This window comes from Salvia splendens, chromosome 13, assembly GCF_004379255.2.
Source record: "Salvia splendens isolate huo1 chromosome 13, SspV2, whole genome shotgun sequence".
NCBI classification, from domain to species: domain Eukaryota; kingdom Viridiplantae; phylum Streptophyta; class Magnoliopsida; order Lamiales; family Lamiaceae; genus Salvia; species Salvia splendens.
The window spans coordinates 23,731,129-23,745,293 of record NC_056044.1 but is presented as its reverse complement, the minus strand read 5'-3'; the positions used below and the strand labels follow the sequence as shown (position 1 = coordinate 23,745,293).

Here is a 14,165-nt window from a genome sequence, read left to right as displayed (position 1 = left end):
GAAAAACCTTGATAAAGTGCATGTGTTCTTGCTGCTTTATGTGGATGATATGCTCATAATGAGTTCTTGCATTAATTCTATTAAACATGTACAATCTGCTTTGTGTGATAATTTTGGTATGAAAGATCTTGGTGATGCAAAAAGGATTTTGGGGATCAATATCCTTAGGGATAAGAAGTCCACTACTCTGGTTCTTCACCAGGAACCTTATGCGCAAAAAATTCTTAAAAAGTTAATATGCTTGGTGCTAAAATTGCTTCTGTTCCTTTAGCTGCCCATTTCATGCTGAGTAAGGACCCTTATTCTAATGTTATTGGCTCTGTGATGTATCTTATGGTTAGTACTAGGCCTGATATGGCCTATGTTGTTTCTTGCTTAGGTAGATACATGGCTAACCCGGGTCCTGTGCATTGGGAAGCTCTTAAATGGTTGCTTAGATATTTGAAAAATACTTCCATGTATGGTCTCTGTTTTTCTAAGCATGATCAAGGTGTTGAGCTGTGTGGTTTTGTGAATTCTAACTATGCTAATGATAAGGATAAGAGGAAGTCAACTACTTCCTATGTTTTTTTAGTTTGCAGGTCTTGTGTTAGTTGGAAATCCCAACTCCAGCTATGAAGGAGGAAATCTGGTTAGAGGGAGTTGTTTCTAAACTCAAGTTTATTAAATCTGCTCATGTGTTATATTCTGATAGTCAGTCTGCATACAACTATGTAAAAATCCTATTTTCCATGTTAGAACTAAGAATATAGATGTTAGGTTCCATTTCATTAGAGATGTTGTGGAAAAAGGTGAAGTTCTTTTACAAAAGGTGCATACTGATAATAACCCTGCTGATATGGGTACTAAATGTCTTTCTGTGGATAAATTGCTCTCATGTATCAAAAAATTGCATTTTGATTTTGGTTGAGCATGTGCATGTCCCGAGGAAAGACCTTGCTGACTCTTTGAAGTCATAAGGCGTCAAAAGTCCTACAAAACTAATTGGTTTACCATTTGATGTTTTGTTAGGAAACCTGGTTTTCTTATATAATGAACTTTGTATTCTTTGGTGATATGAATTCCTTGTAGGCTATGATGAAGCAACAGCTGACTAAGGCTCTCCTCATGTGCTCTCAATAGGTCCAAGGTGGAGAATGTTGAATATTTGATGGACCAATTGTTGATGGACTCATTTATTAATTAATTGGGCTAACCCGATTTAATTAATATAATTGAGCCCAAAACCTTTGTGAGGGCAGGCCATGCTTGACTGGCCCGATACTTACCTGGTACTCCCGATGGCCGCCACATAGCAGCTCCACACGGATCATGCCTTTGGGTCGTTGGATTGGAGAGTGTGTTTGTTGTGTGAGTTAAGTGAGGAGTTGACTCCTCATCTCACTCATTCTCTTCATTCTACTCTCTCTCTCTCATGATATTTCTCCGCCTTCTCTCTGCCCTCTCTCTCTGGTTTTCCGGCCTTGTTTGCCTGTCATCTTCTCCGATCTCTTAGCTCCACCGATGATTCTTGGTTCTAGAGAGGTTCATCGGTTTAGATCTTGAGTTAGGCGATTTCTTTGGCGTCCTCCTCAGATGGAGCTTGAGAATGAGCCATATCCTGTTGTATTTGACCGTGTCTTAGCGTTCTGGATTGTTTTAGACCCTGCGGGATCGAGTGCTTAGTGTGACTAACATCTTTACTTAGTGTGCAGGTCTAAATCTGATGGAGCTTGAGAATCAGTCCGAGTTGACGGCTGATTAGTAGCTAGAGTTTCTGATTTGTTTAGTTTGTACCAAGTATTCTTGTTATCTTGAGTTTCTCTCTTGTATCTTGGCTTGTACCTTTGAGATTAGCCATCTCAGAACAATATCAATAAAAGAGGTCCTGGTAATTAGTGAATCCCGAATGGTCTGATCCCTACAACATTGATGAGGAGGAGTTGGAGGCCATCACATTCCGGCTCACCAAAAAGGAGATCACGCTAACTCCGACTTAATTCAACGCTATATTCAAAGTGTACGGAGATCAGGACAGAGCCATTTGGCAAGACCCGGAGGACTTTGATAGAGATTGGTTCTGGCAGGCAATCACAGGTCAGCGGGACCCCACAGCCAGGTTCAACCCTTCTAGAGCCAAGAGTAGTGAAACAAGGTACCCGTTTTACGCTACATGCACAAGGCATTGGTGTGCCTCTCGTTTGCCCACACAGAGGCTGGGAGTGTCCAGACTGAGAAGCTGTTTGTTCAGAATCCATTTAGTAGGATTTATGAAAAGTCCAGGTCAAGGGACCTCAAGCGCGGAAGTAGCTGCCTTGATGCGTTTGGCTGCTGATTTAGGGAGCAAACTTTATGAAGATGAGTGGCAAGATATCGTTCTTTGTTTGAAAGAGGCTGCTGAGTCTAGTTTGCCTGGTTTTGCAAAACTTCTGGAAACCATGGACAGCATCGAGATTCCCGATGTTTCTCATCCAGATAATGATATGGAACTGTCTACAGGCCATGGAGATGGCTCTGAGGATGATAACGAAAACCTTCAAATGGTAGCGTATATTTTATCAGGGATGAATGTCCATGTTAATGTACAGCTACTTGTTATACAGGTTCATGCTCTCTCTCAGACATCCATTTGAACTGTTATCGTGTTAATTGTGCTGGTGCTTACCTTTGTTAAGCGTATCAACTATGAAATGGATGGTCTCAGGTGCGCAAATACGAGACCTGGTTAATATTAGTTTGTGTAGTATGCAGTTTGAATTGACTGTCATTTGAGCCTATTATATGTCCTCAGTGCGAGACTTTGTTTTTTCATTTTAGGCTGTGCATAACCTTTTTGTTATGTGTACAAATTACATACCATTAAGTAGGGAGTCCTACTTAAGAATATACCCATATGTCTGATGCTAAAAACTCAATTCTCGAATTTGGTAGCTTATTGAAAGCAAGGCATAGGCACTTACTGCAATACACTCACGTGAGTATAAGCATAAAAATTGGTAGAACGTTCCCGACTCTGGTAAGTTTTTGGTTGAAAGCCAAAAGACCGAGAGAGGTCCTGTTATTTTATTAGAAGGTCTAACATGTCTCTTTCAATTAAAGCGAAGAAGAATGTCTCTAGAATACGAAATATATGCCATTTATTCACTTTGGAAGCCAATTTAATGTGTATTCTGCTGTAGCTGTTGATCCCGGATATAACATGATTCTGTTGCAACCTTTTGAAATTCTAGTACTACTTTTATGTGTTATAGCAACTACATTAGGTCGAAGTTTCATGCTGATCTTTCTCCCTCCTCACATGTTAAGCTGCAAATATTGTCACCATAGTACTCGGAATCTTTTCATCGATATCATCTCATTCTCATGATTTGAACACCCAAACTACATTACTTCTCAAGTTAGATAAAGCATGCTCTGTCTTGGAGATCTCAGGTCCACCACTCGTGCACTTTGAAAATGAGTCAATACAAATTTGTTGTATGATATACTAGTGAACAGTCCATCTTTGTCGAAGGAGAAGAATGTTGAAGGTGAGCTTGTGTCTGTATGTAGGAAAGTGTTGCAGATATACCTATGTGTCACATAATACTTAAACCAAGGGCAAACTGCCTTCTTCCATTAGTGTCCGCAAAGGAGGAGGAATTAGCAGCTCGAACGCACCTAGTTCTATCAGTTAGTGTGTAAATACTTTTGTTTATTATGTACAAAGTATAAGAGTTGAGAGTTTCTCTTGCCTCACTACCGATTCATAGGAAATTGTTTTGCTGTATGAAAATATAAATATTCCATCTGAGGAAAAGTCATTTTAGTATTCGACTGTATAGAAAATATATGCATTTAAATTCAATTGGTTCAGTCTGAATTTTGTCTATCCTATTTTACTTCTTTACACAAATCTTAAAGTAAAATGGTGAGTGAATAAATTTCATTTATCCAGTACTAAAGTAAAGGTTATTCCTTAAGATATGTAAAAATCACGAGGTTCGTATGAAATTGATGAACAAACAACTTGGTTTATTGATAAATATTTTTTGAGATGAATAATCGTTTCTGAAAAATCTCGAGGTAAATTAGATATAAAAAATCAACTTGCATTGAAGCTAAAATAAAAAAAAACTCGTTTACTCAATGTCAACTTTTAGGAATTAGTGTAGAATCTGATCTCATGATATATTTTGAAGTCTCTCGACTAATTTATACCCTTGTTCACATGTAGAATCTGATCTTGTTCACATGTATATATGTATATGTGCGTGTTTGTTTTGAATTATGATGTTAACCTATATAAGTGTGTGACAAAAACCTATCAAGTGTATGAGCATTTAATAAAAAATACAATGATCTTTACTAGAAATTGATTGTAACTTTAATGAAAGTGACAGGTCAATTCTTCTTTGGACTGGGAAATTTCATAGTAACATTTATCTTTTTTAGACAATTATTTCATAGAATTAGTTAGTCTAGAGTTATACTCCATCCGTCCGGTTACAAGTGAGGCGCTCCAAATCGAACGTTGTTCTGTAAAAATGATAATAAATAGTTATAGTATAGATAAAATAAAGTAAGTAAGATAATAATATATATACGATTGTCTTCTATATTATTCTCTCTCTTACTTTACTTTATCTCCATTTTAACTATTTATTATCATTTTCGCAAAACAACTGTAAAGAAAAAATGCCTCAGTTTTAATGGGACAGAGGGAGTATTAGAACCAAAGAACAAATTGGAAAAAAACAGAAAAAGTAAAACTGAATCGCGATAATGCAAAAGGGCATTTATTTCTGCAGTCCAAGTAAGACCAGAATAATTTGGCATTTCGCATTAACATTTTATTAGGAATTATTGACTCAATGAAAATCAATATTTTATGATCAATGGAGTACTCTCTACCATTTTCGCACTTGATTAAGTGTAAGAATAACTAAATTCATTTGTTATATGGAGTAGTACTAAAATATAACTGAAGTTTTGATAGTGAAACGATAATATCCCTAATTTTCAAATGAAAATGGGTTGCTAACAATAATTTCAGCACCAGTTGTTTTCCACGTTCTGAATGGTCTATTACCATATTAATATTAGCGACTAACAAGTCAAATTAGAGATGCTATACCAACTAAAATATGTCATGGTGGACCCGTAAATTGAGGGCCTAATTGATCATAACTTGGTCATCAAATATTATGCATCAAATTTGAAGAATTTAAAATTAGTTTGAGTTAAAACAATAATGAAGTGACATCTTACCATTCAAATCAAACACCTAATAACAATTAGGTAAATCAGAACGTATCGTACTAAAGAACTTTAAAATTTTATGTTGTCCTGTCATCTTTGTCAATATAGGCTTTAGAATACTTCCTTCGTCCCACTTAAGGTAGTTGAATGTTTTAATAAGGAGAGATGAGACACGAGGTTATTTTCAAAATTGGAAAGTGGTCATCTTGATTGGGACAAGCAAAAAATGAAAGGTTGTCATCTTAAATGAGACAGAGAGAGTATAAATATAGCAGTAATTTAATAAATTAATACCAATTACTATAAAATCTTTATAGGGTTTTTTAAATCTCACGGAACAAATTACTGTAAAGTGGGTCAAATGACTTTAATTTAAAGTTTTCTTAAAACATAATTAGGGTAATGTAATTCAAAACAACCTAGTTAATGGAATACTCCCTTCATCCCATAGAAATAGAAACATGTCATATTTCCATTTTCGTCCATCCCGTAGAAATAGTCCGTATCTATTTATGGAAAAAAATTTCTCCTTTTTTTTCCTTTATCATATATGGGCCCGATAATACATTACACAATTTCAACTACTTTTTTTTTCTCCCTTACTTTATCAATTACACGTTAAAACTCGTGTCAATCCCAAATAACCAATTTCTACGGAGGGAGTATAACAGAAGATTGTTCAATTAGAGAAAACAGACGGAATTTTCAAAGCGAAGTGCGATGACTAAACTCGAATGAATAGGCGATTAGATAATTACTACTACTGCATGGTTTAAGTTAACCCGGTGTTGGTAGAATACACAATTTTACCAATGTGAATGAAAAGGAAATTGAAGAGATTTATATGCTCTCTTTGTACGATCGAATATGTGTATCTTAGTCTGCAAGCAATTTATAGAAGTACACGAGATATGTACCTGGGTACTGAACAAATGAAGTGAAAGAAATGTTAATGATTTAAGATAAGAAGCAGCATAGCAATTGGCAGCGAGTATTACCTAAAGTTAGAACTATGCACGTATTCAATGAAGTAAACTATTAGTCAGAGTTATACGTGTAATGCATTTGACTATTGAATTGACACACATGGCACTACGCCAATTTACTCGTTCTTTCATAATATTCGCTCCCAAAAATTAATTTAAAGACTACAAATTGCAGCACAACTTTCGAAGCCACGAACGAGCTCAGCACCTTCCTTTTGACCACATATTCATCATACTATAAATAGATCATCGTTAAGCATTCAATTCAATTCAATCCACACCAAAAATTTCCAATTAAAGCAGCGAGCAGTGCAATCTATTCCTACTCTGCACTCCCTTGCTCTGCAACACACAAACACACCTCTATTTCTTTTGCAAAGTGACCTAACATTAATCAAAAAATGGAAGGCCGCCTCCGCCAGTCAAAGTCTAAAGCGGCAGCCGCAGCCGCAGCCGCTGATGAGAAGGCATCCGACGCCGTATCGGTACCAGTGTACCTGACAAACGCCTTCTTCTTCACTGTGTTCTTCTCGGTGGTATACTTTCTGCTTCTCCGGTGGCGGGAAAAGATCCGTAACTCAACACCTCTCCACGTGGTTAGTCTCTCTGATATTGGAGCCATCGTGACGTTCGTGGCCTCATTCATCTACCTTGTTGGCTTCTTCGGCATTGGCTTCGTCCAGTCCATCATCATTCCCCGCGCTCCAATTGACGAAGATGACGAGGAAGAATTCGACCGGTTGATGGTGAAAGAGGATTCACCGAAACTCCCCTGCGCTGCAGCCGCTCCCGCTCCCAAATCCGACGATGATATTCTTAAGATTGCTAAGAAGACTGAGGTTAGCGCCGACGACGAGGAAATTATCAAGTCGGTAGTGGAGGGGAAGATCCCCTCTTATGCTCTAGAATCAAAGCTGGGAGACTGCCACCGTGCGGCCGCCATCCGCCGCGAGGCATTGCAACGCATCACAGGAAAATCCCTGGAGGGGCTGCCGCTGGAGGGCTTGGATTACGAGTCGATTCTTGGACAGTGCTGTGAAATGCCTGTGGGGTATGTGCAGATTCCAGTGGGCATTGCTGGGCCGCTGTTGTTGGACGATTGTGAGTACTCTGTTCCAATGGCGACCACAGAGGGCTGTTTAGTAGCCAGCACCAACAGAGGGTGCAAAGCTATATATGCCTCCGGAGGGGCCACCAGCTCCCTTTACAGAGACGCCATGACAAGGGCTCCTGTCGTCCGCTTCTGCTCTTCCAAGAGGGCTGCTCAGCTTAAGCTTTTCCTTGAAGATCCTCTTAATTTTGAGACCCTCTCCCTCGTCTTCAACAGCTCCAGCAGATTCGGAAGGCTGCAGAGCATCAAATGCGCCGTCGCTGGCAAGAATCTCTACATTCGATTCTCATGCAGCACGGGCGACGCCATGGGAATGAATATGGTTTCTAAGGGTGTTCAAAACACCTTGGACTTCCTTACCAACCAGTTCCCTGATATGGATGTCATGGGTATTTCTGGAAACTACTGCTCCGATAAGAAGCCTGCTGCAGTCAACTGGATTGAAGGGCGTGGCAAGTCAGTTGTGTGTGAGGCCGTAATCCAAGGAGACATTGTCAATAAGGTGCTCAAGACTGATGTTGCTTCCTTGGTGGAGCTTAACATGCTCAAGAATCTCACTGGCTCCGCTGTGGCTGGAGCTCTTGGGGGCTTCAATGCTCATGCTAGCAACATTGTATCTGCAATCTACATAGCCACCGGACAGGATCCAGCACAAAACATTGAGAGCTCCCACTGCATAACCATGATGGAAGCTGTCAACGATGGCAAGGACCTTCACGTCTCAGTCACCATGCCTTGTATTGAGGTCGGGACAGTGGGTGGTGGCACTCAACTCGCCTCTCAGTCCGCTTGCCTCAATCTGCTCGGTGTCAAGGGAGCCAATAAGGAGGCTCCTGGATCCAACGCCCGCCTTTTGGCCACCATTGTCGCCGGCTCAGTTCTTGCAGGAGAATTGTCTCTCATGTCTGCCATCGCAGCCGGCCAACTAGTCAAGAGCCATATGAAGTACAACAGGTCTAATAAAGATGTTGCCAATATCAAGTCTTGAGTTGATGAATGAAAAGGACTAGTGAGACTCTTGTTTTCATACAATAACAATGTTAACCATTATAATAATAATGAAGGGGATAGACTCAATCAAATACTAGCTACAAACTTTTCATTTCGTTGTTGATTCTATTCAATCAGTTATTCTTTGGTAAAATGTGTCGTTGGCCTTTGTTATTGTCTGTAAGGAACTCTATCAATTCAATAATATTTTATGGATTTCTTTGTATAAAACTTTTTTTAATCAAAAACGCCTTTTATGGGCGGGAGGTTTAGGCAGACCTCCAACCCGTAAATAAGATCAAAATGTAATGTTCCAAAAACATGATTTTAGCCCAAAGGTGACTAAGATCTAAACAAGAACATGAAGATGCAAAATAGAGGTCCCACAAATCGAGATCCTCCGTGCTATCAAGTGGAAAGAAACCGACTAATTATATAAGAGGAAGAAAAGAAAAACTATCAAAACCAACCACCAAAAAAGCTGGATCAACCCACATCTCTACGTCGAAAACGGAAGTTAGGATATCCCAGCTGGTCCATCCTAACCAGCGCCTTCAGATACTGAGGCGCAGAGATTGGATCATAGTAAATAAGGGCAGGGGTCTGAACCCCCCTACCTGCAAGAAAATCGACAGCCCGGTTCCCTTCTCTATAGATGTGTGAGAACAGAACATGCCGCTGAGAAGTCATACTCCGGATCAAGTCTTGAGTTGATGAATGAAAAAGACTAGTGAGACTCTTGTTTTCATAAAATAACAATGCTAACCATTATAATAATGAAGGGGATAGACTCAATCAAATACTAGCTAAGAACTTTTTATTTCGTTGTTGATTCTATTCAATCAGTTATTCTTTAGTAAAATGTGTCATTAGCCTTTGTTATTGTCTGTAAGGAACTCTATCAATTCAATAATATTTTATGGATTTCTTTGTATAAAACTTGACAACCTCCTCTCTTGTGTTGGATAAAATGTTAATTATATTTTTAGCTTAATTTGCTCAAAATATACAAGTCTACAACTAATGTTATTTTTACGAAAGGAATTGAATTAGAGAACTTCTTCATCCGTCTTATTTCATCTTTGTAGAACTAACCTAGACTGGGTGATTCTTTGTGACTAGTTTGTGTTGTGTGTATGAACAATATCTCCTTCGAATCCAAGCGTGCGTGTTCTCCATTGATGGCGATGATTCCTAAGCAAAAGATGCACAATATCTACTACTTTGAACATTGAAATTCAAAGAAATAATCAAAAGTCCATATATGCTGTTACATGTTCAATTTCTGAGGCACTATTTATTTAAACTTTCGTAAATTACCAATTCACTATTTTTCTATGTAAATTATGCAACCGACATTCTATTTATAAAATACAAAGTATCGGTCATCTTCGATGTGAAGACTTGTGATATTAGGACGGTGATATTTCAGATTAAGGAAGCCCGCCTATAGTACTTTGAACTCACATTTCTCCCACGATCAGGTTGTTCTCCACCACCAAGATAGATGATGATGATGATTGTTTTTCAGGTGGTAGTAGAATTTTGGTAAGTCTTGAGTCGCTCATCATGATATTCTTTTTTCCCTTGGGAAGTTTCCCATGGGGTTTTATTCTCAAGGGGTTTTAACGAGGCCCGCTCACACTGGGTTACGGTGAGTGTTTCAAGATGGTGCTCTCTTTGTATGCTTCGATTTTGTTGATCTTTTATTTCTTCCATGGGTTTACCCATGTTATTTTGGTATGCTTAGTCTTCTTGTTGGCTAGCTGTTGATGTTTCTCCTCGGGTATGCCCGAGAGTATGATGTAAACGATAAGTTCTGATGATATTCTATTTATTTCTTCATAAAAAAAATATAGTATTTTCGCATATATTTATTCCCTACAATTCTATAAAAAAACTATATATTACATTCATAAAAAAAATAGTTTAGTAGTGAACTACATACTCCCTCTATCCCATGTTACTTGAGTCATTTGTACTCGTTTTGGAAAAATTATACTAATAAATAGTTAAGTGGAAAGAGAGTAATGCAAGAGAGAGAATATGAACGAGAAGACTCTCTTCTCTACATTATTCTCTCTCTTACTTTACTCTCTCTCAACTTTAACTATTTATTACTCCCCCCGTCCCAACTAAGTTGGTACAAAACTTTTGGGCATGGAGATTAAGAAATTGTGTTGAATAGATTAAATGAAAGTAAAATAAAATAGGAAAGAGAAAAATATAGGAGAGATAAAGAGAGAGTAATAGATGATGAAATAAAGTAAGAGTGATTGGATGTTTTGTTTTTTGTCAAAAAGGGAAATGACTCAACTTTGTTGGGACGTCCCAAATATGAATACGACTCAACTCAGTTGGGACGGAGGGAGTATCATTTTTTCAAAATGAGTGCAAAAAAGAATTGACTCATGTAACGCGGGACGAATGGAGAATATAAGTTAGTAAAGTAAGAGAGCAAATGAGAAAAAAAGTAGTTGAAAATTTATTAGTGGAAAATGAGACCTCGCTTAAGAGATAAATATCCTATGAATTATGAATAGGTGAGAATAACTCGGTTGACAACAAAACAAGTGTCAAATACATGCTACTTGATCGGTTTATCGCGCAAAACAAGTGTTAAATGTGCAGAAATACCACTTAACCAAGGCAGCAAGGCCGAACTGATCAAGCAAGTACAAAAGGCGATAAAAGGCCAATAATCGGGGGAGTTGATCAAGGGGGAGCGATCAAGCAGTTAGGTGGGGACCGCTGGCTTCAAGAAGAAGAACACGTGAGGAAATGAGCTGGATATAGCACACCATTCTGTTATCAAGGACGACGTTCTAGAAGGGGACACGTGCTGGAATATGAGACGCAAGGACGGAGCTGAGTCACGAATCTGTTACCAAAAAGCGTCGTCATTCTAGAAGAACAACACGTAGCAATCAATGAGTCGCTCACTCTCAGAATGAGCGAATATTCCCTGTCAAGATCATTATCTAGTTGGCGGCCGAATCGAGCTTATAAATAGAGGGTGTGCCACCACAAGAAGGCATCCGAGACTTTACTTTCCGTCTAGTTTAGCTTAGCGTAGTTCAGCTCTCTAGCTTAGTTTAGTTCAGCTCTCTAGCTTAGTTTAGTTCAGCTCTCTAGCTTAGTTAGATAGCTTAGTTTAAAGGGCGACCGAAAGGGAGCGCTGCAGAATACTCATTTCTGTTAGCGTTATCTTAAGTTTCCCGCTGAGATTTTTCTCAGTTTTTACCGCTTTCTTAGATTTCAAAGTGTTAGCTTAGTTTAAATTTCACGTTGTACTCAGCTTTTAGTTTTATCAAAGCTATTTTTGCTTATAATCCGCACATTTACTTTTCTGTTATTACCTGCAATTCACTTGATCCAGTAGTTAAATTTCCATTGATCAAGCTAGCTAGTTTAATTCTGTCTAGATTAAAATCAGTAGTTAAAAACTCCCAAGTTAAAGCGTGGCAGCAGCCAACCCCCCAGTTCACTACTCACACACTCGACACACCAACTTCTCTGTGGGATCGACCCCGAACTTGCCTCTTTACTGTTAAAATTGTGCAAAATTGGGAGTTATAAATTACTTTGGCAAGGCGGAAAGGGCGAGAGCTAGATTGCATTGATTAAGTGGCAACGGCATTTGCTAACTGATCCAATCGGTTCGGTTATCATTCCATATAACTTTATCCGCATTCTATTCGTGTTTTCGACCTCTTTCCAAGTCCTTCCATTTACTAAAAAGTTTTGATCCTCCAAAACCTTGAAAACTGCGGTCTAAATGCTCCAAGTGCAATGTTATAGTTGCACTGTACACCAAAGTAACGATGACAAACTTTCGCAAATATGGGGAGAATATGTCACGACCACATCTTCCTAGTCAAAGAAAGCGCAGCTATTTCGCGACTAAAAATACTAACTGTCTCAACACATCATCATAATTACTGAAATTAAGGAAAATACTGTCTAAAAGTCATCAAGATAGCAAGTTATTAAATCAGAGTGAAATGCGGGACATTGTCTTTACTAAGACAAAGCTAGGACTATGCAGCGGAAGAGTTCCAAGACAAGTATAACATGTATGGAGACATACTACACTAGCTACCCTTCTTTTATTTTATCTTCAGTCCCAACACCTCCTCTGCCGATCGATCAACCTGCACATTAAGGAAAACAACATGCAGGGCTGAGTATTTTGTATACTCAGTGGCTTATGCCGAAAACTATTTCTTTTAGTTGTCAGCCAAACTGAGTGAACGCGGGGTTTTTCTGAAAATAAGTCCCGGTCACTAAAATCTGTTATTTCTTTCTGAAATAGACTGCAGTCTTTTAACTTTCTGATGATATACCATATCAAGCTGTGTGAATCGGGAATGTGGCCACATTCCACGATCACTGGGCCGGCCAACCTGGCGCTAGCTCACGACCCACGGACCGGCCAACCTAGCGCTAGCTCACGGTCCCTACGTGTACACTAGTCCGAGTAGGATTTACTGACCTACTGGGACCCGAATTCGATTTAACCATGAATGGCAATCACAAAATAAAATATGGCATGACAACTCATTCAAATATTCACACTTATTCTCATAGAGTTCTGTAAATAAAAAGGAAAGAAGCCCACACCTCAATTGCTTAACTCTTGCAAAATAGGTGCTTCCCTGTTCTGAGATTATGCGTCGAGCGACGACGTTCATTTACAAAAATTCGTATTTGAATTAGGCTTAAAAAAAAAATTACTGATTTTGCATGAATGCATGCCTAAGCGTGCTCCTTTATTATTTTATTTCCTTTCTTCTAAAATTAGGAAATCTTAATTCCTAATTAAATCTGCGATTTAATTTATTCGGAAACTGGCCGAAAACTATTTCCCGCATTAATTTAAATATCTTAAAATACTTTCCGGGCTAAGAGTTCGCTTAATTATTTATTGGCTTTTATTTTATCACGGCGAACATTCTTTTCATTTTCTTCCGTAGCTTAGGAATTTAATACCATAAATTCTTGGAATTAACTAAAGATTTCAACAAAAGAATCCGGGTCCAAGTAATTAAATTCTCGGGCTCGGTTGGAACTAATTATTCTGGCCCAGCCTTAACTTTCGGCCCGCTCATTTAATCTCGGCCCAAAAGATGAATAGTGGAAAGGCCCAAAAAAAAACATACTCCCTTCCTCAACCAGCCGATTCCATCGGCTTTTCCCCATTCTTCATTTCCTCCTTTCTCCGAAATTAAAACCCCAAATTGAGAAAGCCCTAGTTTCTTCGACGTCCGCTCCCTCCGCGAAGCTCCAGCTCCGGCAGAGGTCCGATGACGCGCGACGCGTTGTCTCACCCTCGCTCATCCCTGCAAGGGCGAACTCTCTCCCTGGTTTGGGAATATCCTCGCCGCGTCGGTCCCTTCCAACCACGGCGAGTCTTGCCGTGCTCCCATCCATCGGCTCCGTCTCGTTCTCGCCAGTGAAGGGAAGTGGCGACCCTCCGCGCTCCTCCGTTCCTCGGCGGGATCACCATCGATTCACCCTCCGTCGCGTCGAGGCAGCAGTCCCTCGTCGGTGCTGTCCCCCCTTCCCGCGAGCTCGTCGAGCCGCCACCGTCGAGGGCCAGTGGGGAGGCATCCAGCTTCGCGAGGCTTACGCCGTCGCTGTTCGCAGGGGTTAGGCTGAACACGGTAGGGTCCGTTGCCGTTACTGCACGCCGGGATCGCCTGCTGTCTCGGCTCGCCACCGCTCTTGACACCCCGCCGTCGGGTCGCTGCCTCTCGTCTAGCGTTTCCGCCTCTGGCAGCACGGCACCTCGGCCAGAGCCATTCTCCCTCCAAAGCTAAGTTTCTTGTTTAAAACTTTCTAGTGTTGTTAAGTGA

The 14,165-nt window shown here is 39.7% G+C and overlaps 3 protein-coding genes across 4 annotated transcripts; all 3 read left to right on the top strand.

The window, feature by feature from the left end:
* The first annotated feature begins 237 nt into the window (after positions 1-237).
* On the top strand, positions 238-1,122 carry LOC121760737 (secreted RxLR effector protein 161-like). Its single transcript, XM_042156362.1, has 2 exons — positions 238-564; positions 1,072-1,122. The coding sequence occupies exons 1-2, from the start codon at positions 238-240 to the stop codon at positions 1,120-1,122; spliced, it is 378 nt and encodes a 125-aa protein (XP_042012296.1).
* A 287-nt stretch (positions 1,123-1,409) lies between these two features.
* On the top strand, positions 1,410-3,704 carry LOC121760601 (brefeldin A-inhibited guanine nucleotide-exchange protein 1-like). 2 transcript variants are annotated; one of them, XR_006041880.1, is made up of 2 exons: positions 1,410-2,683; positions 3,532-3,704. XR_006041880.1 is itself a non-coding variant. In XM_042156243.1 (2 exons), exons 1-2 carry the CDS (start codon positions 2,250-2,252, stop codon positions 3,661-3,663), a joined length of 465 nt encoding a protein of 154 aa, XP_042012177.1. In that variant the 5' UTR covers positions 1,410-2,249; the 3' UTR covers positions 3,664-3,704. The 2 variants fall into 2 exon arrangements, 1 of the variants encoding a protein (XP_042012177.1); XM_042156243.1 differs by having other exon boundaries at positions 1,410-2,582.
* A 2,757-nt stretch (positions 3,705-6,461) lies between these two features.
* LOC121761201 (3-hydroxy-3-methylglutaryl-coenzyme A reductase-like) lies at positions 6,462-9,246 on the top strand. Its single transcript, XM_042156810.1, has 2 exons — positions 6,462-8,306; positions 9,018-9,246. Exon 1 carries the CDS (start codon positions 6,608-6,610, stop codon positions 8,303-8,305), a length of 1,698 nt encoding a protein of 565 aa, XP_042012744.1. The 5' UTR covers positions 6,462-6,607; the 3' UTR covers position 8,306; positions 9,018-9,246.
* The last annotated feature ends 4,919 nt before the right edge of the window (positions 9,247-14,165 follow it).